Source organism: Gopherus evgoodei, chromosome 6 (genome assembly GCF_007399415.2).
Source record: "Gopherus evgoodei ecotype Sinaloan lineage chromosome 6, rGopEvg1_v1.p, whole genome shotgun sequence".
Lineage (NCBI taxonomy): Eukaryota > Metazoa > Chordata > Testudines > Testudinidae > Gopherus > Gopherus evgoodei.
Genome location: NC_044327.1, coordinates 115,418,838 through 115,441,804, shown reverse-complemented (window position 1 = coordinate 115,441,804; position 22,967 = coordinate 115,418,838). Strand labels below are relative to the sequence as shown.

At 40.7% G+C, this 22,967-nt stretch overlaps 1 protein-coding gene across 11 annotated transcripts in view; it reads left to right on the top strand.

Moving 5' to 3' along the window:
• The window catches only part of NEDD4L (NEDD4 like E3 ubiquitin protein ligase), a 362,300-nt gene that overhangs the window by 263,287 nt on the left and 76,046 nt on the right, over positions 1 to 22,967 (top strand). For all 11 annotated transcript variants that reach the window (XM_030565980.1, XM_030565979.1, XM_030565982.1 and 8 more), the window contains 5 exons: positions 7,998 to 8,059; positions 8,171 to 8,273; positions 13,714 to 13,880; positions 20,434 to 20,566; positions 20,847 to 21,023. In XM_030565980.1, the coding sequence (XP_030421840.1) occupies positions 7,998 to 8,059; positions 8,171 to 8,273; positions 13,714 to 13,880; positions 20,434 to 20,566; positions 20,847 to 21,023 (642 nt within the window). The remainder of the gene's footprint in view (positions 1 to 7,997; positions 8,060 to 8,170; positions 8,274 to 13,713; positions 13,881 to 20,433; positions 20,567 to 20,846; positions 21,024 to 22,967) is intronic.

The window sequence follows — 22,967 nt, the reverse complement described above, 5'->3', positions numbered from 1 at the left end:
ACACTTGAAACTTAGCAAGCATCTGCCCAGAGGATTTAAAGTCTGAGAGTTTTGAAAACAAGATTGAGCTCTTTGCCAGTTTTTGCAAATTAATCTTTAAGGATGACTTAGAAACAAAGGTACCCATTGATTTCCTTAGCTACATACATGAAAGGTCTTTCGGTGTGAGTTTCCCTAACTTGGAAACAGCACTGCATATATTTTGCTGTCTTCCTGTAACCATGGCTGCTAATGAAAGCAAACTCAAATTAATCAAGTCCTAGCTAGGAATGTCCATGAGACAGGAAAGGTTAAGCAATCTGGCAGTTATTTCTATGGAGAACTAGGAAGCAAGGCAGATAAACTGGGATGAGTTAATAAATTAGATTGCTTCAGAGAAGGGTAGGGAGGTTCCTTTGTAAAAGTACTTAGTGCTGTGTATCTTTTTGTTATTTGTGGTGATGGGCAGATTTGAGTCTTCCAAATCAGACCTGGAACACCCAGTTTACACCACTGTATGACAAGCTGCTGAACAGTAGCTGGAGGCTTTTTAAGAAACCCCCATTCATCTAGCTGGGGTTCTTTCGGGGTGATAGGTCCTTTGTGACTATTTTCTGTTACAGAAGAACTCCACAGAAGCTAATAGTGAGTCTTCTACAGACATTACATGCAGAAAGGAGTAAATAAGGCAATCAAGTTAATGAAAATTCTATTTTAAAAATGTAATTTTTTTAATGATTGACCTTTGACTGTAGCAAATGTGACTAAAATAAATTATTTTACTGTTTTGCATTATTGAAGGGAATACCTATCCAGATAACGCTGAAGTAATAATGCAAATTTAGTAATGATATTGAGTATCATTTAGTGTGCAATATTAATGTTGTATGACTTAAGGTGACTAAATAGCAATTGTGAAAAAAATGGGACGGGGGTGGGGGGTAATAGGAGCCCATATAAAAAAATAAATAAATAAATAAATAAATAAAGCCCCAAATATCAGGACTGTCCCTATAAAATCGGGACATCTGGTCACCCTAGTAATACTGTTGCAAAAAAATGAATGTAATTCTGACATGTATTAGCAGGAGTGTTGTAAGCAAGACAAAAGAAGTTATTCTTCCACCCTTCTCAGCACTGATAAGACCTAGCTAGAATATTGTGTCCAGTTCTGGATATCACACTTTGGGAAAGATGTGGACAAGTTAGAGAAAGTCAAGAGGAGAGGAGCAAAAATTATTAAAGATCTAGAAAACATGAACTATGAGAAAAGATTGAAAAAATTGTGTTTGTATAGTCTTGAGAAGAGAGGACTGAGTAGGGGCATAACTGTCCTCAAGTATGGAAAAGTTTGTTTTAAAGAGGAGGATGATAAATTGTTCCCCTTAACCCCTGAGGACGGGACAAGAAGCAATGGGCTTAAATTGCAGCAAGGGAGATTTAGGTTAGACGTTAGGAGAAACTTCCTAACAGTAACCGTACTTAAGCACTAGAACAAATTACCAAGGAAAGTTGTGGAATTTCCATCATTGGAGGTTTTTAAGAGTATGTTAGACAAACACCTGTCAGGATAATAGAGGATGGTCTAGATAATACTTAGTCCTGCCTCAGTGCAGGGGATTGGACCAGATGACATATTGAGGTCCCTTCCAGTCCTACATTTCTATGATGCAGTGAATCTATTTTAGAAATTGTGAATAATAATATGAAGTCTATGCTAGCTGTGCAATCTAAAACATTCTCAACCCTAACACACACACACACACACACACTCTGCATTCTGCCACTCACTGATGTGGGATGAAAGTCTTCCTTCTCAAGGAAACTTGGTTCTAGTAGATAAATGCAAGTGAGGACTCTCTCACAGGAGCTTTCTAACTTGCTAAGTGTTGCCGCAGACCTCCTTTTAGCTTTGAGGTTTGCTGTGGCTGGACCTCTTTTGCCTTAGGTTTTCTGGAGGGCCAATCCTACCAATTTCAGTAGCTTCCTTTGGAGCAATTATACCTCAAAAATGCTGGAGATATTGTGCTGGGTCATGGAGGAGGGATACAGCAAGGGAAAATGTCAAATGGCTGAAATTTAAAACTGTGAAAAGTGGCTACCCACTACTAGCACTATAGTGTTACAAGGTCTTTTGCTCAGGACCAGCCTAGAGAACTAGCAAAGTGGCAGGCCACAGAATGCCCTACTTTCCTTACAAATTGTGCAACTCAGAGCTTGACCCAATCTCCCAATCCAGCGATAGGACTGGAGGTGTAAACAACTCATGGTCTTTTTGGTAGCTCACATCCTCCCTTGGTCAGGACTCTGCACATTGAAGAAGCTATCTTTCTTTAATATGTGAGTTAAATGTGTTTGTCGTGGAGATCTTGTTGTCCTATTCACTATATAATGCAGTTTTTAAATATATTTCTAAGCTACACAGTCTTGCACACAGTAGAAGTTTTGGAGTGGCAGGGGAATGGATTATTTAAATATTTACTTCATAGGTGGAGCCATTCCAGTTGGATCAATATGACTGCCTACTTATCACCATTTATTGGTTACAAAAAATCCAGGTTTGTTTTTTTCCAATAAATATTTATGCCCAAAACAATTTTTCTTTTACTTTTTTTTTTTGCCTTTTTATGCTCCTGATATTCTGCCACCTATTTTAAATTGTCTACAAGTGAAAATGTAAAAATTTTGAGCCCAGGGCACAGAAAGCTTGGATCCCACCAAAAAAAATATTTTATGCATAAATAAATGTTTATAAATAAATCCTTGCTCCATTTTTGGTAGACTTTCTATCCATTAATGTTTGTAAATAAAGCAAAGTAACTCTGTATTTTATATCTTAAGATATGTTTAACTGATATAGTAATGTTTTAATTTCTTGGTTGCAATCCTAACATTATTTGAACATACTTTTGGATTTAATAAATACTATATATCCTTGTATTAACTTACATCATATATGAGGGTATAGTTTTCAGTTAGTTTATATTTTAATGTATGAACATAGTATTGCATGGAAGTGACAAGTATGTACATGACAATAGAAATAATAGTAGTATAAGAGATCCCTTATATATGGACAAATCAGAACTAATTCCTATGCTATGTATTATAGGAATGGGGTCCGATATCTATTTTTATTTATATTTAGCGGGAGAGGGATGTGTGTGTTGCATGTTGAGAGATTGCACATATGCATTCCGAGCTCATAATTTTTTAATAGTGAAGTCTGCTTGAGTCATAACACTGTTATTGGCTGCTTGTATATTAAGTAGTTGGAGGAGTATGGTGTAAGTTGTAAAGTTGTTGGATGACCATGTATTCTGATAGACCCAACAACACATGTTCTGTAATGTGTGGGTGAAGGTTGTCCTTTATAGATGTGTATGGCAATCTACAATTTAGATGTGATAAGCCCCACTACTATAATATGTAGTGTAATGTCGTACAGGATACTACAGAACACATATGGTGTGAACAATCACATGCTATTTTTACATTCATTTTTAGTCCTGCGTTAGCCAAAATTAAAATGAAAAATAAAGAGGAAGAGCTGACGTAGAGGCACATATTGTGTAATTTAGTTTGAAAAGGCATTAGCTGCTCCCAGTTCTCTCTCCACAATCAGTAAAATGTCTCAACACAGTTCCCCTGTGCATGGCTAAGATTCCAGGCTCTGTAATTGTGAGTTATCCACATGCCCAGGGCCAGTGCTACCATTTAGGCAGCCTAGGCAATTGCCTAGGGCACCAGAATAATTGATGGGCTCCGTTTTGCCGGAGGGGGCGGCAGGCGGCTCTGGTGGAGGTGCCGCAGTCGTGCCTGCGGAGGGTCCACTGGTCCGCGGCTCCGGTGGAGCTGCCGCAGTCGTGCCTGCGGACGGTCGGCTTCTCGCGTGGCTCCGGTGGACCTCCCACAGGCACCACTGCGGCAGGTCTATCGGAGCCACGGAGCATCGGACCCTCCACAGGCACCACTGCGGCAGCTCCACCGGAGCCGCGGGACCAGCGTATGGGGCGGCGAAATTGCCGTATGCCTAGGGCGCTCAAACCCCTAGCGCCGATCCTGCACATGCCTCATAATAAGGTAACAGTAGTATTTTGGTGCTAAAGGAACCAAATAGAAAATTATTTTGACAGATGAAATGATTATCAATTTTTTTCTCATTGTTTCTTTTATTGCTGAAAAGCATCATAATCAAAGAGCTCTGAAACTTTACTAAGTTTTTGTCCTGTCTGTTCTGTTGACTTGTTTGGCAAGTCTCTGGACTTTTCTGTACTTCAACTTTGCCATCTACATGCTGGAGCTAATAAAGCAGAGTTCAGGACTTACTGTATATGTTCTGTACAGCACTCAGAGTGGTAAAACATTATAGAAGAAAGAAGTTATTCATCTCATCTCTATACATATTTTAGGATACTGCCCACTTATTAACTCTATCTTCTTTAAAAGAATTAAATGTCTCTCTTATAGGAATTTAGTGGAAACAGAATGCAGGAAAGGACTTTTCAGCTGAAAAAACTGCATGGTATTTTAATTATAAACCCTGAAGGAATGAGTGTGGAGTTCTTTAAATCTTTGAATATTGATCATTGACTTTTCACTTTTTATGCAAACACACAAAACATTGAATTTACAGTAATTTGGAAAGGAGGATGGCTAATGATGGTAATCAGTGCCCCTAGTTCTGCTTTCCAGCCTCATGGTTCTATAATGACTATGGACAAATCAATTGAGCCAATGTTTTCAGAAGTGTCCATTAATGTGGAATGCCCAGTTGGAGATACCTGTAATGCTCCCTCGTTCTCCAGTGGGAAGGGAGGCCACCCTGCCTCATTCTGTTCGGGTTCAGTCCTTAGGCTCGGGTCACAACGGGGTGGGGGGGAGGGCTAGCCATAAACAGTCTAGAGCTCTGGGCCTGTTTGACAGAAGCAAGCAGACAGCAGTCTGGGGCTCTTGCCCCTGGGTGGACAGCACCCGGCATAGTTTCTAGCTTGTAGCCCCTCAGTGGGGTTGACAACACTTAACAGTCTAGGGCCCTAGCCCTCGGGCTGGGCTGGTGGTAGGCTGTAGCCTAAGACTCCCAGCCCAGGCAGCCAGCAAATACACCAAGTCAATGAGATCTAGCCCTTTGGGCGGAGCAGAGCAGGGGGCAGGCTTTAGCCTGGACTCAGGCAGACAGTAAACAAATGCAGTCTATTAGCTCTGGCCCTTTGGCAGGCAGGGCCGGCTCCAGCTTTTTTGCTGCCCCAAGCGGCGAGGAGGGAAAAAAAAAAGCCTTGATTGGGGGCACTTTGGTGGAAGGTCCACCGCGCCGCTTCATTCTTCAGGAATTCGGTGGCCAATCCTTCCTACTGAGAGGGACTGAGGGACCCGCCTCTGCATTGCCGCTGAAGACCCGGATGTGCCGCCCCTAGCACCTGCTTCCTGCGCTGGTGCCTGGAGCCGGCCTGTTGGCAGGGCAGAGCAGGGAGCAGGCTTTAGCCTAAGCTTGGAGCTCAGGCAGCCAACAAACACATGCAGTCTTGGGGTTCAGGTAAGGGGGAGCGCCCACACAGTCTAGGGGCCCTGAAAGGGGTTTGCCCACTGGCAAACAGTCTAGGATGCTAGAGGGGGGTTCACGGAGCACAGGCCTCGTGGCCTAAGGTGGAGAGTCGGCCACCCCAGGGTTGGGGTGTCAGGAGGACGCAAGCCTGCCTTGCTTCACCGCGTCCCAGCCCAGGGCCCTAACAGTGGCAGAGTAGTCTGCCACTTAGTCAGCAGGGATCCAGCCGCAACACGCTGACTGAGACACGGTCAGTCCTGTAGCCGGCCCGTCATTGGCTGCTCTTGAGCTACTGCCTACCTCACCGGGATCTGGTACCTCTATCTTCCAGAGGTTCTTGGGCTCCTCGGAGTATACAGCCAGTGGCAGTCCCAGCAACTCCTCGTCTGCGTTCGTCTCCTCTGGGGTCAGGGCACAGCAGGGAGCAGGCTCCGCTCCTGGGTGCCGCAGCAAGGCAGAGGTGTGTCTCCTCCGCTGGCTCCGGCCCAGCTGAGCTTCAGAGGCTTCCTTTTATACTTCCTGCCTTGTCCTGGTGCTTCCGGCAAGGGGGGTGGGATGGGTTTGGCTCTGCCCACCAAAGGGAGTGTAGTGCTGCCTTGTTCTCCAGTCCAGAGGGAGGCCGTTCTACCTCACTACAAGACCCTTCTGATTTTCGGAGATGCTGAGGACTTGGAGTTCTTATGGTCTTCAAATGGAGTTTTGGGTGCCTAGCACCTCCTGGAAATCAGATTTGTGTGAGCAGACAACTAGTGTACAATTCCAGAATTGATAACCCCAAGTGTGCAAAAATCTTGAATTGGGCCTCAAATATTCATAAGTTTTTAAAAAAACAATTTTTGGTTCTCATTTGACTTCTGGTTTTTGAGTCTTAAGGTTCATGTTCCCAAGCTTTTCCACAACTTTAAAGGCTAGAATGGGGATGAGATGAGGTGGGGAGAGTGTTAAGTGAAAGATGAGATTCTCATGTAAGCAAAAGACTCCAAGAGCTACAGCTTTAAGAAAACCACCAAATATCATGATACTCATGATAAAATTAGGAGAATTGGTAACATTACACATTAGATAATCTAACCTCTGTGCCTGATGTTACTTAGCTGTCTTGTGAATTTGTTGGGAGACTTAGATGTCTTTGTGATGTGCTGCGAAATCCTGAAATGAAAGCTAATTTTATAGCTCAATAGTGTTTCATTAACCTTCTTCAAATGAGTAAGAAATGTTATCCATATATTCATGCAGCTCCTTCTGGGTGAAATCAGAGCACAGTGCTCTGTAATCTTCAAACATTACTGTTAGGTGGCTGGAGCAAGTTATAGTGACTTGTTTTAGTCTGCTTTTTTTTCTTCCTCTCTTCACTGATTTGTAAATATTTCAATAGTGTACAGTAACACCTCACTTAAAGTCATCCCGGTTAACGTTGTTTCGTTGTTATATTGCTGATCAATAGGGAACATGCTTGTTTAAAGCTGTGCAATGCTCCTTTCAAACATCGTTTGGCACCCGCCTGCTTTGTCCACTGCTGCAGGAAGAGCAGCCCGTTGCAACTAGCTGGTGGGGGCTTGGAACCAGGGTGGACCAGCAGCCCCCGTATCAGCTCCCCGCTCCCATAAGTTCCCTGTGCAGCACTTGCCCAGCAGGCTATCAGTTGCCCGCAGTTTAGCTGTCCCTTCCCCCACTGTCATGTGCTACTCCTGCCCTCTGCTTTGGAGCTGCTCCCTGAGACTCCTGCTCACTGTGCGAGGGAAGGGGAGGAAAAGGGGAGGGCTAATATCAGGGTGTTCCCCTCCCCCTTGCTCCTGCACCCTGCTTACCCCATCTTCCATAGAGCAGGGGGACACACAACAGGGGTCAGGACAGAGGGAGCTTGCTGGCAGCAGCTGTGGTCTCAGCAAGCTGATCTAATTAACAGGACGGTGTACTTAAGCATAGGATCAGCGTACTTAAAGGGGAAATGTGCATCTCTCTCTCTCACGGGGTGTGTGTGTGTCTGTCTCTGTCTGCGATGCTGTGTCCCCTCCCTCCATTCCTGCTGCCTTGTAGAGTGAGAGTGTTAACCGTTGAGGGCTCAGCAAACTGCTAGTTCATCATTTAGCAGTAAGGCATTTCCAGGGAAATATCCCGCCTCTGAGTCCTCCACCTCAACCAAGCTTCACAGTCATCATCACTGTTTACCAGTATTAAATTGTATGTTTAAAACTTATTTTGTGTGTGTGTGTGTGTGTGTGTGTGTGTGTGTAAATAAATTCCCTGGTTCAACTTACTGCTGGTGTTTATAGCGACATCTAGTGGACCTATTATTCAGTAATATGCAACACCTATAAATATCACCTCTTACTGGTAGACAAGCGCTTCCTTTGACTTTAATTTATTCAAACATGTTTTTCAAGTGTTTTTAGTAAAGCCTTATAACAAATGTAGCGTATATTTGTGTATTCTTAAGAGTCAGCACTTCAATTTTATTTTTTTTCTATGACTTTAGACAGAAGACCCAACCATGGAACGGCCATACACATTTAAGGATTTCCTTCTCAGACCAAGAAGGTGAGGTGTTTTGTATACAACAAAAATTCTGTTTAAAAATAAAGTATCACTTCTTTATTAAAAGAATACTGCCTGATTAATCTCCTTTGTTAATATTTTCTTGTTCTTTAGCCACAAATCTCGAGTAAAGGGTTTCTTGAGACTGAAAATGGCCTATATGCCAAAAAATGGAGGTCAAGAGGAAGAAACTACTGAACAAAGAGAGGAATCTGAGGTAAGAAATTCCACTTATTTCCCTTATTATTTCCCCCCAGTCCCATATTATAACCATGTTGAAGTTTTTGAGCTCATTAAAGACCAGACATAAACTCAACAGAATGCCATCCTGTAGTACATGGAGGAAGAGTAAATGATGATTTTCGAAGAAATGGACTAGAGGAAATTACTGTTGTCTACTGGGTTATTTAGCCTCATCTGCCTTTGTCATGAGCCATTTCAAGTCAAGGCCATTATTGTACATTTTGCTGTCATCAGAAAAAATAATATGTTTAAGACTCCTTCCTCCAAAGAACCTACTTAATTATAAGATTTTATATTGATTAGACAAATGAAGTCTGTCTCAGCTTATTATATTTGTGTCTTTTTGAACCTGGCAGTTTTTCTTCCTTTAGTGCCCAGCAAGATGCACTAGCTGGCATCACCTACACTACCCTCCTAACCCCCGTGACCCACTCCCCCTCAAAAAACCCTCCTCCACTGAATTTTCATTAAGTGCTATGTTTGTTTATTTTTGCCTGATCCGTTTTTATGCCAACCCATTTAATTAAGTTTTTGCTTTATTTTCCACCAAAAAGGAACTTTTTCCAGAGCCATATTTTCATGATGAAAGCATGTTTTTGTTGGTTGTATCATTTTAGTGTTAACCTTTCTATTACAAATAATTTTTAAATGAACTTACTATGTTATCTTTGATTTTTATTCTTTTTCATTCGTTCCTTCACTCCTCTTGCCTTTCCTTTTTAAGAGTGTGTATCTTTACCTCGCTTTGCTAGACTGTTTGTTCCCTTGGTCTAATTTTGAGGTCACTTTTTTTTAAATATTAGTTACCTTCATAAATCATTTTATAAGGATTAATAAATGATTAATAGATGCCATATATGTATGTACAGACATAAGTCATACATCTCATGCATGGTTAAAGGATATCAGTAGAAGGTTTATAAAAACAATCCATAAGCAATCTAATGACCAGTGGACTCAATAACAATTGATTAATCAGTGATTAAAACATTTACTAATTTATTATCCCTTTATAAACTATTTCTTCAAGGAACCCTAATACAAAGTGTGGCCAATTTTAAGTACCACTACTTCCCTTCATCTTTCTACTTCCTTGTTCCTCTCATTTTTCTGGTGTAATGTGTTCTCATTCTCCTTCCCATTACTTCCTATCTCTCTCATTTCCTCTTTACTTCCACACTCTTATTCCATCTTACTCCGTCTATCCACCATTCTCATTCTCTCTCACTTTTCCACTCCTTTTTCTATTGTATCCTCTTACCCCTTTCCCCATTGCACTTGTCTTCCTTTTCTGGAGTCTGGGCATCATTGTATTGGCTCAGTGAACATCTGTGCCCAATGTGAAGCTACATTCAAAAAAGCTAACTATGTGAGGATGCATAAGAAATGGGATGGGGAATAACACCTGAAACATTGGAATGCCTATATTCCTTTATATTAAATCAATGGTATGGCCTTACCTAGAATACTGTGTTCAGTACTAGTCACTCAGTCTCAATAGGATAATGCAGAACTGGAGAGGGTTCAGAGAAGAGCAACAAAAATGATCAAAAGGCTGGAAAAACTCCCATATGAAAAGAGAGTGAAAAAGGATTGGGAATGTTAACCTTAGAAAGGAGGTGAAAAAGAGTGGACATGATAAAAGTATATAAAATAATGAGTAATCTAGAAAAGATAGATTAGGAACTTCTGTTCTCCCTCTCTTCCCTATCTCATAATACAGGAACAGTGGGCATTAAATTGAGTTAAAAGGTGGAAAATTGAAAACAGGTAAAAGAAAATACTTTTTCACACAACACATGACTCATCGTTTTAGATTTTATAGTGACAGCTTCAATACACTAATCGTAAGTTCATCAATAAATATTTCACTCCTATCTTTTTTTAAGTTATTTTTTTTAAAAACAGGTGCTATATTTCCCAATATATGCAAAAAATAAAAACAAAGTGGAACTCATTGCCACAGGAACTCATTGAGGCTAAGATTTTAACAAGATTCAGAAAGGGACTGGACATTATATGGCTATCAAGAATATCCAGCATTATAATCAAGGGCAACAAATAATTTGGAAGGAATATTAGACCTTGTGCTGCAGGATAGATTATTCCTCATCTAATTACTGCAGGGTTCTTCCTCTGAGGCACCTGGTTCTGGCTATTGTTGGGGACAGGACGCTGGAATGAATGGGCTGTGGGTTTGATCCAATATGGTGATTCCTATGTTCTTCTTTATCTGACAGTTTTACACTCTTCCTGCATACGTGCTCTCTCTCTCTCTTCCCCTCTTACATACATGTGTTCTGTCTCCACTTCAGAGACAGTTCTGACTCCCTCTGTACAGTGTAGCAATGTAGCTGGGGGTAGCATGGGTGATGGCTTGGGCTAGCTGCCCTTAAAAAGCTGCAGTGGCACAGCTGCACTGTAGCGCTTCAGTGAAAATGCTACTACACCACTGGGAGAGCTTCTTCCATGGGCTTAGTTAATCCACCTCCCCAAGAGGCAGTAGCTATGTCGACGAGAGAAGCTCTCCCACTGCCATACAATGGTGCCCCTTTTGTCTGCTGGTTTGTTCACTATCTCATGGCTAGATTTCAGGGACTGTCTGGCTGTCCTCAGCAGTGGAGAGATTATGGTGGATGTGATGTTTAAGAATTACGGAGACAGCTTTTTTCATGAAGCTATCAAGGTTACAATCAAGAGTGTGATTTCATCTGCTTTGTGGTGTCCAGTCAGATCTCCACCTTCCTAAGCATCTGCCCAGTTTAGCAAGAGGGACATGTAGTGATGATTATGATAATGTTTGTTATGGTAACAAGTTAATCTCAATCATGCTTCTGATGTAGGAAATGATGCTTTATACCTTTCCAAACACGCCAGCTCTTGCAAGTGATACTGAGGTTCTACCTTGTTCAATTACAGTAGTTCTATTATGATTTTTCTTTCATTCCCTCTTGAATACTTTCACTCTTCTGCAGATTACTCAGTGTTTAAAAACCTTCAGAAAAATCTATCCAAGTATTTTATATTTGGCATAAACATGATAGAATGCAATAGATAAGTCTCCCTTTAGAAGGATTACTTTGAATCAACTGTCTTCATGAATTTTTCATTGTTACTTTCTTGGCAGGACTGACTGTGCAGACTGTAAAAACTCATTCAGTCACAGCAGTTGCCTTGCAGTAAATTTTATGTAACATTCTCAACTCTTGTCTAGTTAGTCTTAATTTCAATTAGATCTCACAGTGGATGTTAGTTAAAGCCCAACTGTTGTTTTTACTTTACCATGAGTCTGCAGTTGTCATATATCCATATTGTGACAATCTGTTTTACTAAAAAGTAAATTTTTGGGGGGTATCTCATCCTATAATATTTATTTCTCTTTCTCTCTCTATAGGCGGGGGTCGGGGGGGAGGAGAAGGAAGACCTGTAAAGCATATCTGCATTTCCTGGAAATTAATATAGCACCTGTTTTAAAAAAAAATAACTTAAAAAAAAGATAGGAGTGAAATATTTATTGATGAACTTACGATTAGTGTATTGAACCTGTCACTATAAAATCTAAAATATGTCTCAAAATATTACATAGGCAAAATGATTAAATAGAGTATTATTTACCTACACTGGAATTTGAAGACAAACCTCAAATAATATGTTCCTAATGGCAGTGGTAACTGTGTGGTTAATGAATTATTTACAAGGCTAAGTACACTTTATTTATAAAACAAGTTTGATAGATGGATCCCTCAGTCACTTTTCAATGTATAAAAAACAGCACCATTTTACTCAGTCTCTGCTCCCTGTGCCTGTTTTGTATTCAGAGTCATTCTGGACTAGATCTACAAAGGGACTTCCATGTTGCAATGCTCAGTGTTGCAACGCTCAGTGTTGCAACATCTAACTTTTAGGTGCCTTGCCATCCAGTAGAATTCACAGCCCTGAGTTAGGCACCTAGGCGCTCTATACAATGCATATGAAGCATTTGGAATTCACACAGGCCAACGTGAAAGGGATTTGTCTCTGCTTAAATTCCCCCCCTGCATGGTGAGGAGAAGAGATTTAAAACTGGGTCTCCCTTCTCTCAGGTGAGTGCCCTAACCACTGGACTTCAGAATCATTCTCACTCTTTTGGCCCAATGCACATTTAATTATTTATGCACAGTGGAATAGCTTCAAAAGAGAGACTGAGAGAGCTCCACATCAGGATAGCCGATCGTTCAGTGCTTAAGGGAGAAGTGAGAAATCAAAGTTCAAATCCCTTGTCCCTGTCAGGCCATTTCCCACTCCCCAGGCCATTTTGTGTGAGTTTAGGCATGCTCAGAGCATGCCTACCAGATCAGGCCTTGCAGGCAAGATAGGCCAAGGAACACAAGAGATGGGCACTTGGGTGCCTAGACAGAGGCAGCTGCATGCATGTTCACTGGCAGAAACTTAGGTACCTGGGAGATTTTAATGCTGGAAACTCAGACACCTGAGGATTTTTTGTGCAGGCTTTGAGGATCTCTGTGACTCTGAAGAGTTGGACTTAGATGTCTGAAATGGCAGTTAGGTGTCTGAGTCCTTTTGTGGATCTAGTCCCATTGGCCTAGTTAAAATATGCTTTTATATCTCTTTACTTTGTGAGCTGGATCTCCTTCTGGCTCATGCAAGGTCCTGATATTATAGGACTCTGAACATGAACCCTGAGAAGGCGAGCATCATCAACTCCAGTGGAAGTCAGTGGGAGTGGAGTGCTCTTAGGCTTCGCTTAAGCAAAGTGCTTAAGCGCAAGCATAACTTTGCACATATGCAACTGCGAGGGGGGGTGAGTTGCAGACTAGGAGTAAGAGGAGGTTATCGATTCAAATGAGGGTAGAATTTGGTGTACAGAATCTTGTACTGAGGATGAAGCATGACCTAGAAAGAACCCAAATTGACAGCTGGTGACACAAGTACAGGGCTCTTTGCTAGAAGATTGGATTCTAGGATGGAGTCCTAAGAAAAGTAATTTACCAGGGGGTTGGGAAAAGGACAAAGAATACAATATATTCTTTTAATAAATTTTAACTTCCCATCTTCTCCTCTGCTTGGACAATTAACTGGGCTAATTTCTGTTGAGAAGTGAATTTACTATAACACAGTGACTGTTGGCATTATACAAAGTACTTGTTAATAATGAAGTGTTACTGAGAGAGTTTAAATACATCCTACAATCTGAAAAGCTTATATTGTCTTTCTTTTGTTTGCCAAGATATGAGGTATGTTGTATATCAGTGGGACAGGTTCTGTTTCATTCCATTTGAATTTTATTCTTAATTTTAATTCTTAATCCGTCACTTCAGAAACTTTTAAATATAAGAAAACATTATACCCCAAATCCACAGGAATTTAACTTTTTTTGTTTAACTTAAATTTTATAATTCTTTTTTATTCCTAAGCGTGCGTGGGAGGTGGTTGACTCCAATGACTCTGTATCTCATCATCAAGAGGAGTTACCACCTCCTCCACTGCCTCCTGGATGGGAAGAAAAAGTGGACAATTTGGGCCGTACTTACTATGTCAACCATAACAACAGGACAACTCAGTGGCACCGACCAAGTTTAATGTAAGTATCAGAGCAGTTCAATAAATTGATGGAACATGCAAGATTGAGTAAGGATGGTTATTCTTTTAAACAATTATTATTATTATTATGAATTCACAATAGATATTGCAGACAGTAGGCAGAACAAATCTTAAAACAAAAGACCTAAAGACTTTTATGAAGTATGTTCATACGTTCTTTACAGTAACAGATTAGTTGTAAATTTGATGTTAACTGTGATAAATATTGGGGAATATAATTTGGTCTGGGGGGTGTGAAGTTGTTTGTTTTTTCATAAACTATTTTCCTTAGTTGAGAATTAAAGGCTAAGGTCCTTCACTTAGAGATGAAATTGTACTCCTTTAAAAAGTGGTATTCTCTTTTTTTTTAAAACTGTATCACAGCTATTGAAACAAACATCTAGACCAATTTACTATTTTAGACAAATCTGAAGTTAATCAAAATTTTTACATGAGACAATCTCCAAGCACATACCAAAACTTAAACACTTCAGTAGGTGTTCATTACCACAGGGACATGGGCTCAGGAAAAAAGGAGAGTTTATTGTATATAATAGTCCCAGTTTGAAACTAGGTGATTCCTTAAACACTCAGGGCCCGATCCAGAATCCTCTGAAGTCAATGGATGTCTTTCCAGTAACTACAGTGGATGCTGGATCAACCCCATAGAGACAGGTTCTACAAGGTGTTAAGTGTTTTCTGTATGTTGCTGAATGCTGTCAACTCTGAATTGGCTTTAGTAGATGTTAAGGGTGTTCAGCAGGATTGGGCACATAGTGAAATACCCTGTCCTGCCTTGGGATCACCTAAATCAGGCCCTTGTACCTAAACAGAATTCCACTGACTGCAAATTGTAGAAATTAGACCACCTATGTTAACAAATTAGAGGGTAATCTAGTTGAGCCCTCCATATACATGTTATCTCTGTAAAATAGAATTAATCAACAAGTTTAACTGACAGAATTGGTTGTAATTAGTTTTGCTGCTTCAGGATGTTGGTTTATGTTTCCCATCTGGTCAAAAAGAGGGATTTTTGTTTTTTTGTTTTAACCTAGACCTTCTCTCACAATTCAGTTTTTATAAAGGCAGACAGACTTCTACTTTCATTGAGCCTCACTGACAGAGGGTCAGATAGATTTATGGAATTTGTTAACACATATTAACATAGTAACCATACAACCTAGATCTCTGCTTACCGTTCCTCTTTATAATTTGTATGCATATGACATTTCTCATGCAACTCCCATTCACAAGTGTGAGGTATGCTCACATTGAAAGGCATTGAAAGAGCCTTTGGGAAATTTATAGAAGGAAACAATGCAGCCAGCCTTAGAGGTGTTCTCTGGCCTGCCAGGTTAGCTAATTTACAGTGGCTATGCTGAAATTGAAGTTCAGGCAGTCACCTCGAAAGCCCAGCTTAGTCAGTAGGATATCTCTCCTGACACACATTTGTAGAGATCCTGAAGTAAGGAAGAGTCCTTGCAGGTCACCAATCAGTAGGAATTTTCAGATTATCATATTATTTCTGTAATGTTCAGTTTTCCCCTTATTTATAGATGTCAGTTGAAGCTTAGAGACACAGTGGTGGTGCATTTATTAATAGCTGTTCGTTAATTCTGATAGTAAATTATAGATTTTTCTTAATGGTGTTACAACATTTGAAGGCAGGGGGACTTATAGTAAAAAGCTCTCAGTGTTTTTAATGTCCTGTCAGCTTTTCTTGAACCTCGCATATGAATATCTGTAAATGATTTGGTAGTTGTGTTAAATATTGGGGGAATAGAGGCTCACAAAAGGTATTAGGAGCTATATGGTTATTGGAAAATGCCTCTATACAAAGAGCCATGACTCCTTACAAGGGTTCAAGAACTCTCCAGTTTTATTCATGTGTGGTCTAGGTATCAAGATACCCATATTAGCTTTGTGCCATTATAGATAAGTTATTTGTATATGTATTGTGGATAAAATGTGAACAGCAGTACTTTTTTATTCTAGCTATGTCATGCCCATATAATAGTTAACACAGATTAGTACGAATAAGGCTATTGGGGCATATTGCAGGTTATTGGGAGGTCTATGCTGACTAGTTAGATTATTTAATAAGCGTGGGCTTACAATAAGAACTGTAAAAGAGGAAAGAGAAATCTGCAGCATACCTTTTGAGTTTAAATACAGCTAAAAATATTTCATTATGCTAAGAGATTCTAATATACACCAAAATGTATAATTTATGTAATCTTCTACTGATTGCAGAGGTCCTTTCGTGTTCTTAATTCTACATTTCTTATTGTTACAAAATATGGTAGGCCAGGCATAATTGAGTAGGTAAGATCTATACTGAAATCAAACCTTAGTCAAACAACTGGATTTATTTTGCTGTTTGATGTAACTACTCTTCTTCCACAGTGGGATAATTATTACAGTAACATCTTTTGAATATTAATTTATATTTATTATCATAATTATTTAAATCTGTGTTGTGTACATTTCTTAAAACCCTACTGTTTGTTCTAGGTTTCCTGTTAGTTAGAGATTTCGATACTAATATTTTATGCAGACAGTGATTTCTAATTAGATTATATATTTATTAACAGTAACAGTTGTAATAATTAACCCATTGTGCCTTTTTATTCTGTATGTTTTGAATTGCTTTTAAAACCAACTGATATAATGAAATTTGGGATGTTATATACTGAATGATGGGGCTGTCCTCAGTTGTCTTATGATAGTGGACTTGTCAAACAAACATGATTTCATTTTTTGAATACGAGTTCGGTTGATAAAGATAACTGGGTAGATATAATATATTGACACTTTGTAAGGCATTTGACATAGTACTGCACAAAAAGCTGATTGAAAAAAATAGCACAATACAATATCAATAAAGAATGTGTTAAATGGATTAAGAACTGGCTAACTGACAGATCTCAAAAAATAGTTGTCAGTGGGGAATCATCCTCATCAAATGGGAGTGTTTCTAGTGGGGTTCCGTAGGGCTTAGTACTAGGTCTAATGCTATCCAACATTTTCATAAATGATCTGGAAGTAAATGTAAAATCACTACTGATAAAATTTGCGCATGACACACAGGTTGGTACATAATGACAAGGGCAGAGCAGTCGCGCAGAGCAATTTGGATCATTTGGTAAGCTAAGCCTGTTCAAACAAAATGAATTTTAATACAGCCAGATGCAAAGTCATACATGTAGAAGTAAGGAATGCAGACTATTCCTACAGAATGGTGAGGGGGCGGGGGGCTGTATCCTGAAAAGCAGTGACTCTGAAAAGGATTTAGTGGTCATAGTGGACAAACAACTGATTGACTGATTGCAGCATATAAGGGCCTTTGTGGGGAGAAAAACTAGGTCCTAGAGTTCTCTTTAATCTAGTGGAGAAAGGCAAATAATAAGAATGAAGGGCTAGTAGCGGAAGGAAGACAAATTTTAAATTAGAAATTTAGGCACAAATTTTTATAATGAGTGATTAATTGGTGCAACAAACTACCAAGGGAAGTGGTAGATTCTTCATCTTTTGATAGCTTCACATCAAGACTGGAAGCCTTTCTGGAAGCTGTGCTTTAGAACGATCCCTTCTGACCTTAAGCTCTTGAATCTGTGAAACAGAAGTAGGAAACCTAGTGGCCCATGTGATTGCTAGTAGGCTGTGTATCATCTCACTCGTAGGTCAGTGTTTCACATATAGCCTACTTGGGTAATGAGGAAATGTGGTAATAAGTGTTCTACGGCCTGGGTTTGTAGTGTGTGGCCTGTGAATCACTTGTGCCCCTTGAGGCTGTAAATTGTAGCTGTTGAAAGTGATGGTTATGAAGAAACTTTTTTTCTTAACACGATTGCCTTTGAAGGCTACAATTTCAAGCCTCAGGGGTCATAAGTGCAACTCCCCATTACTCCCAACATGCTCCATGCACCAGGGGAGTAAGGGTGTAGAGTGAAGGGGAGAGAGGTGTAGGAACTGGCTATTGTGAGCCTGTACCTGCTTGGGATTCCCTCATGCCAGGGGGATCCCCCTGGCATGAGGGAATTACAGGTGGCTTTCACTCCCAACCACTTGCACTTCCCCTTGGTGATTCCCCATGAGGGAATCTCTAGCAGGCACAGAGCCAAAATGTTTCCTTTGTCTCCCTCTCCACAGTCCCTGGTGCAGGGAGCATGTTGGGGGTGGGGAGAAATTGCTGGAGCACAATGTGATTTAAATTACAGAATTTTTACTTTGTGCAAAGGGGGCAGAGCAAAGCAGGAAATCTACCCCAAAGTATTGATTGTGGCTCCTTGAACTTCCTGAAATAACATATTCAGTCCTTTATCTATGTGAAATGAGTTGGTGGTCCGAGGCCAGTGCTTTCTGAAGAGGCTTCCATCTCACAAAATCTCTCAATAACAACTACCATCCTTTTGTTGGCAGCCTTATCAGAGAGAACCAGGATTGACGTAAGCATAGAGATGGAAGCAGCATCTTAGCTCTTGTGATGGTTCCTCCTAGCTCAGGAAATGATGTGCAGTGGTGGGGTACCCATTGCAGGTAATGGGACAGGCAGTGCTAAAGGCCTATTCCCTCAACCAATAGGGCAGAACCATTGAACCCAGGTCACAAAAGAATTCTTGGAGCTACAGATGAAAAAAAACAGGAATGGGAGTGAGGTCCAAAGTTAAAAATGAAGGAACCAGAAGGGGATGCTGAGCAGAGAACCCCAGACAGCACCTCTGATCCTGTAAGGAGTCAGTGTTCACCACCCAGGGAATTCTTCCCAGAGACATGACCGGACAAGGGACTGGAAATTGGTCCTGCAGTTGCAGAGCACACCAGAAGGATTTATCACTTTTTGGGGCCACCAATGAGGTGTCCCTGAATGAGGAAATGTGGGGGAAAGTGCAGCCAGAACCACTATAAGAGGTTCTGGAGAAGCCAGAAGAGGGGCTGCAGCCTGGCATACTCTATGTAGATGTGCACCAGGGTCTCCCTTTTGTTGCAAAAAGAACAGGTGTCAGGATTCTTGGATGCATGCTCATGGCTCCATAGAACAGCTGCCTGCCAATATTCCCAGCAGGCCATGGAACCAGAGTGGAGTTCAGATTGGCCCACAGTAAGTGGTAGCAGATCCCACCACTTGGTGTTGGGGCAGGACACAAAGGCAAGGAAGAGGATGGTAGGAAACACAATGGTGTGCAGATGTTCTTGGCACACAGTTCGGAGTCAGAGTGGATAAATGGCATTGAGCTTGCTCAAGTTGTGTGCTGGGGATGCCTGGGGCAGCGGGTGATGAAAAACTCCAGAAGGCCAGGAGTGAGAGGTGGGCAGGGAACACTGACCTGCAGGACTTGCTTGTTATAAGCGACAGAAGTGGGTGCAGCACCTGATGGGTGATATGCAGGTGAGCAGCCCCATGCACTGGTCGAGTGCCACAGGGTCCACCCAGTCCCTCCAATCATAGTCCAGGCGGTCTCCAATTCTGGTGGCCCTATAGATCTGGTTGCTGAAACCAGCTTCCAGGTCCTGGGGAGGTCATGGTAAAAGATCAACAGCTCAGTGAGGTCTCAGGGGAGACGTCATGGGTGGAGATAAGAGCTGCCAGTTGTATTGGAGCTCTAAGAGATGGTGGAGGAAGGTGTGCGCTAGCATGTTCTATGCCAGACTACCTGCACCATAAAAGAATCTCTGCAGGGCTGAAGGCGGATGGCATGTACCTGGCTGCAGGTATAGGCCAGGCCCTGTCCACCCGTCCAGGAGGAGGCTCAGGACATCTGCAGAGACCCAGTACAATGCCAGCTAGAAGAACTCTTAAGGCCTGGTCTACACTAGAGGGGAGGATCAATCTGAGATACGCAACTTCAGCTACGAGAATAGCATAGCTGAAGTCGACGTATCTTAGATTGACTTAGCTTGACTTACTTCACGTCCTTGCGGCGTTGGATCGACGGCCGCCACTCCCCCGTCCACTCTGCTTCCGCCTCTCGCCTGGTGGATTTCCAGAGTTGACGGGGAGTGCGTTCGGGCATCGATTTATCGCATCTAGACGAGACGCAATACATCGATCCCCAATAGATCAATCACTACCCGCCGATCCAGCAGGTAGTGTACACATACCCGAGGATTGTCTTTTGAGGCTGGCCAGGATTCCTAGGGGTGGGTGCTTGGCATTGAACTGGTACCAGAGCATGGGCAGGACTAGTTGGTTGATTACGAGCACCTGCAATGGTAGGGTAGTATATTGAAGTGTGGGCTGCTCTACCTGTTTTATATATAAAGGATCTCAGTATCTAATGTTGTCAGAGAAGTTGCAATGAGTACTAAAATCTGTAATTCTGTTTTTTAATTTAAACAGAAGTTTTGTGATTGGCTTCAGGTTTTATTTGCTTTGGACTATTGGTTGATCTGTTTGAATGTATTTTGACAGAGTTATGATATAAGAATTAATCTTACGGTGTCTTTATAATTACCTGTAGATGGACAGAACATCTTGAATTACAATGTGTTAATTTAGCATTAATAGTTTGGCTGTTCTCCTCTCTATCCTTTCTCGTTTCCACAATGTCCAGTGACGTTGCATCTGATTCAGACAACAACATCAGACAGATAAACCAAGAGGCAGCCCATAGACGGTTTCGTTCTCGGAGACACATTAGTGAGGATTTGGAGCCAGAGCCTTCGGAGAGTGGAGATGCATCTGAAGTACGTACAGGTCTTGAAATCATTTCCTCAGCAATAAGAAACTGTTCTATGGTGTTACAAGAGTCCCTATAACTATGTTAAATTCGTCCAAACATGTTCCTTTTAATTGTAAGTTAGTTTATATACAATATGTACAGCAATGTTTTCACACAATTTTTGAGGTAGCTGCCTGAGCCAAATTCTGGTGATAGTTAGGTGGAATGAAACTGAATGAGGTGCTGTTTCCAAAGCCATGCAAATTCACGTGTCTAACTTGCCATAATCTTTTTCCTTTCGTCAGCCTTGGGAAACCATTTCAGAGGAAGCGAGTATAAGTGGCGATTCCTTAAGCCTGTCATTGCCACCACCCCCAGCTTCTCCAGTCTCTCGGACCAGTCCTCAGGAGCTATCTGATGAATTGAACAGAAGACTTCAGGTCACTCCTGATTCCAATGGGGAACAATTTGGTTCTTTGATTGTAAGCAGTGTGCTCATCATATATATTACTGAACTAACCTTGGTTACTTTAAGTCTGATATGATCTGAATCATCCATCTGTGTAGGTAGTAGTTGGAAGGTATTATGAATCAAGTATTATTTTACACTTGAGGGCTGGGATTCTCGTTTTAATAACCTCAATCTTGTCCCATAATTTGATATTTGAGGTTGAACAAGAATTATTAAATATGCATATGTCTTCTAAAGAGTTGTAGACAGTGGATAAAATTGTGTTTCCTCTGAAGTTAATGGAAGTTTTGCCATTGACTTCATTGGAGCCAGAATTTCATCCAGTGTCTCTAAAAACAAACCTGGCTTATAGTATGTTTTTTTTTTAAATACAACCTTTTGATTATTTTTTTTTTGATTCGGGGGAGGGATTGCTCAGTGGTTTGAGCATCAGCCTGCTAAACCCAGGGTTGTGAGTTCAGTCCTTGAAGAGACCAGTTAGGGATCTGGGGCAAAATCATTACTTGGTCCTGCTAGTGAAGGCAGGCGGCTGGACTCGATAACCTTTCAGGGTCCCATTCAGTTCTATGAGATATTAAAATTTAAAAAAATTATTAAAACAGAATATTTTAAAATCCTATTTGCTTTTTGCAGTTCGGTTAGAAATAAACTTGTCAGTTTTGCTGTCTGGTTGTCAAGTACTGGCAAAATATTGCAATGTTGAGATGAATCGCACACCACTGTGGAATGTTTGTTTGGATGTCAGTGTGGTGGTTTTATGTGGATGTATGTATTAGAATTTTAAAAACAAATGTGGAAACACATACCTTGATATTAGGTTTAGCAGATGCAAAATTTCAACTGAAAGTTCCCTTTTGAATTTGATTGTACAGCTTGACGTGGTCAGAATTTCACCATTCAGCATAATACTAAAAATAACACAGTACTAATGTTACTTGAACAGACTTACCAAGTTTCACTCATATGAAGGACAGATTCCTCTATTTTGGTTAAATTTTAAGTCATTTTTTATTAAAATATTACACTTATGGATTTTATAATTCGTTTCACTGAGATTAAATTTTTTTAATCCCACTAGTGGAAATTATCTTAGCTTTAGAGCACTGTTACAGTAATGGTCATCTTACAAATAAAAGATATTGCTTCTGTATGTAATATATGTTTAATAATAGCAGCAAAGAATCCTGTGGCACTTTATAGACTAACAGACGTTTTGGAGCATGAGCTTTCGTGGGTGTCATGCATCTGAGGAAGTGGGTATTCACCTACGAAAGCTCATGCTCCAAAACGTCTGTTAGTCTATAAGGTGCCACAGGATTCTTTGCTGCTTTTACAGATCCAGACTAACACGGCTACCCTCTGATGTTTAATAATATATTTTGTATGTTTGTAATATATTTTAAAACAAGTGCTAGTCTCTTAAATTGGAACTTGGCAAAGACCTCACAATTTGAACTGGATCAAATATTAAAAGGCTTAAACAAGATATAATTGGAGCTGTTTAGCTGTGGTAAAATATGAAATTTCAAGGTTTTGTAAGATTTGTATATGTTCGCCCTCCTTAGTAGGATGAAAAGTTACAATTTGTATTTGTAATATCTTATAATCAAGGCAAATTGATGATCATGATCATATCATGGAGGACGACTAATATGATTGCAAGTGTGGGAATGTTTCATGTCTCTCTGATAAGAAACTGAATATATTGTCGTCTCATAGGACATCTTATTGTTGTTCAGGAGATAAGAAACCTAAATTGAGATACGTTCTGGTTAAGTGTTAATTTAAAAAATTAAGTAGATGTAAATTCTGCTCAGAGTCTGCTTGAATAGATGATTTGAATGTCAGCTGCGAGCTAGTTTAGTAGACTCTGTAGCCCCCAGTCCTGCAATCAGAACCACATGGTAGAACCTGGTGCCTTTGTAGATACCCACTGATTTCATTGGGATTCCAT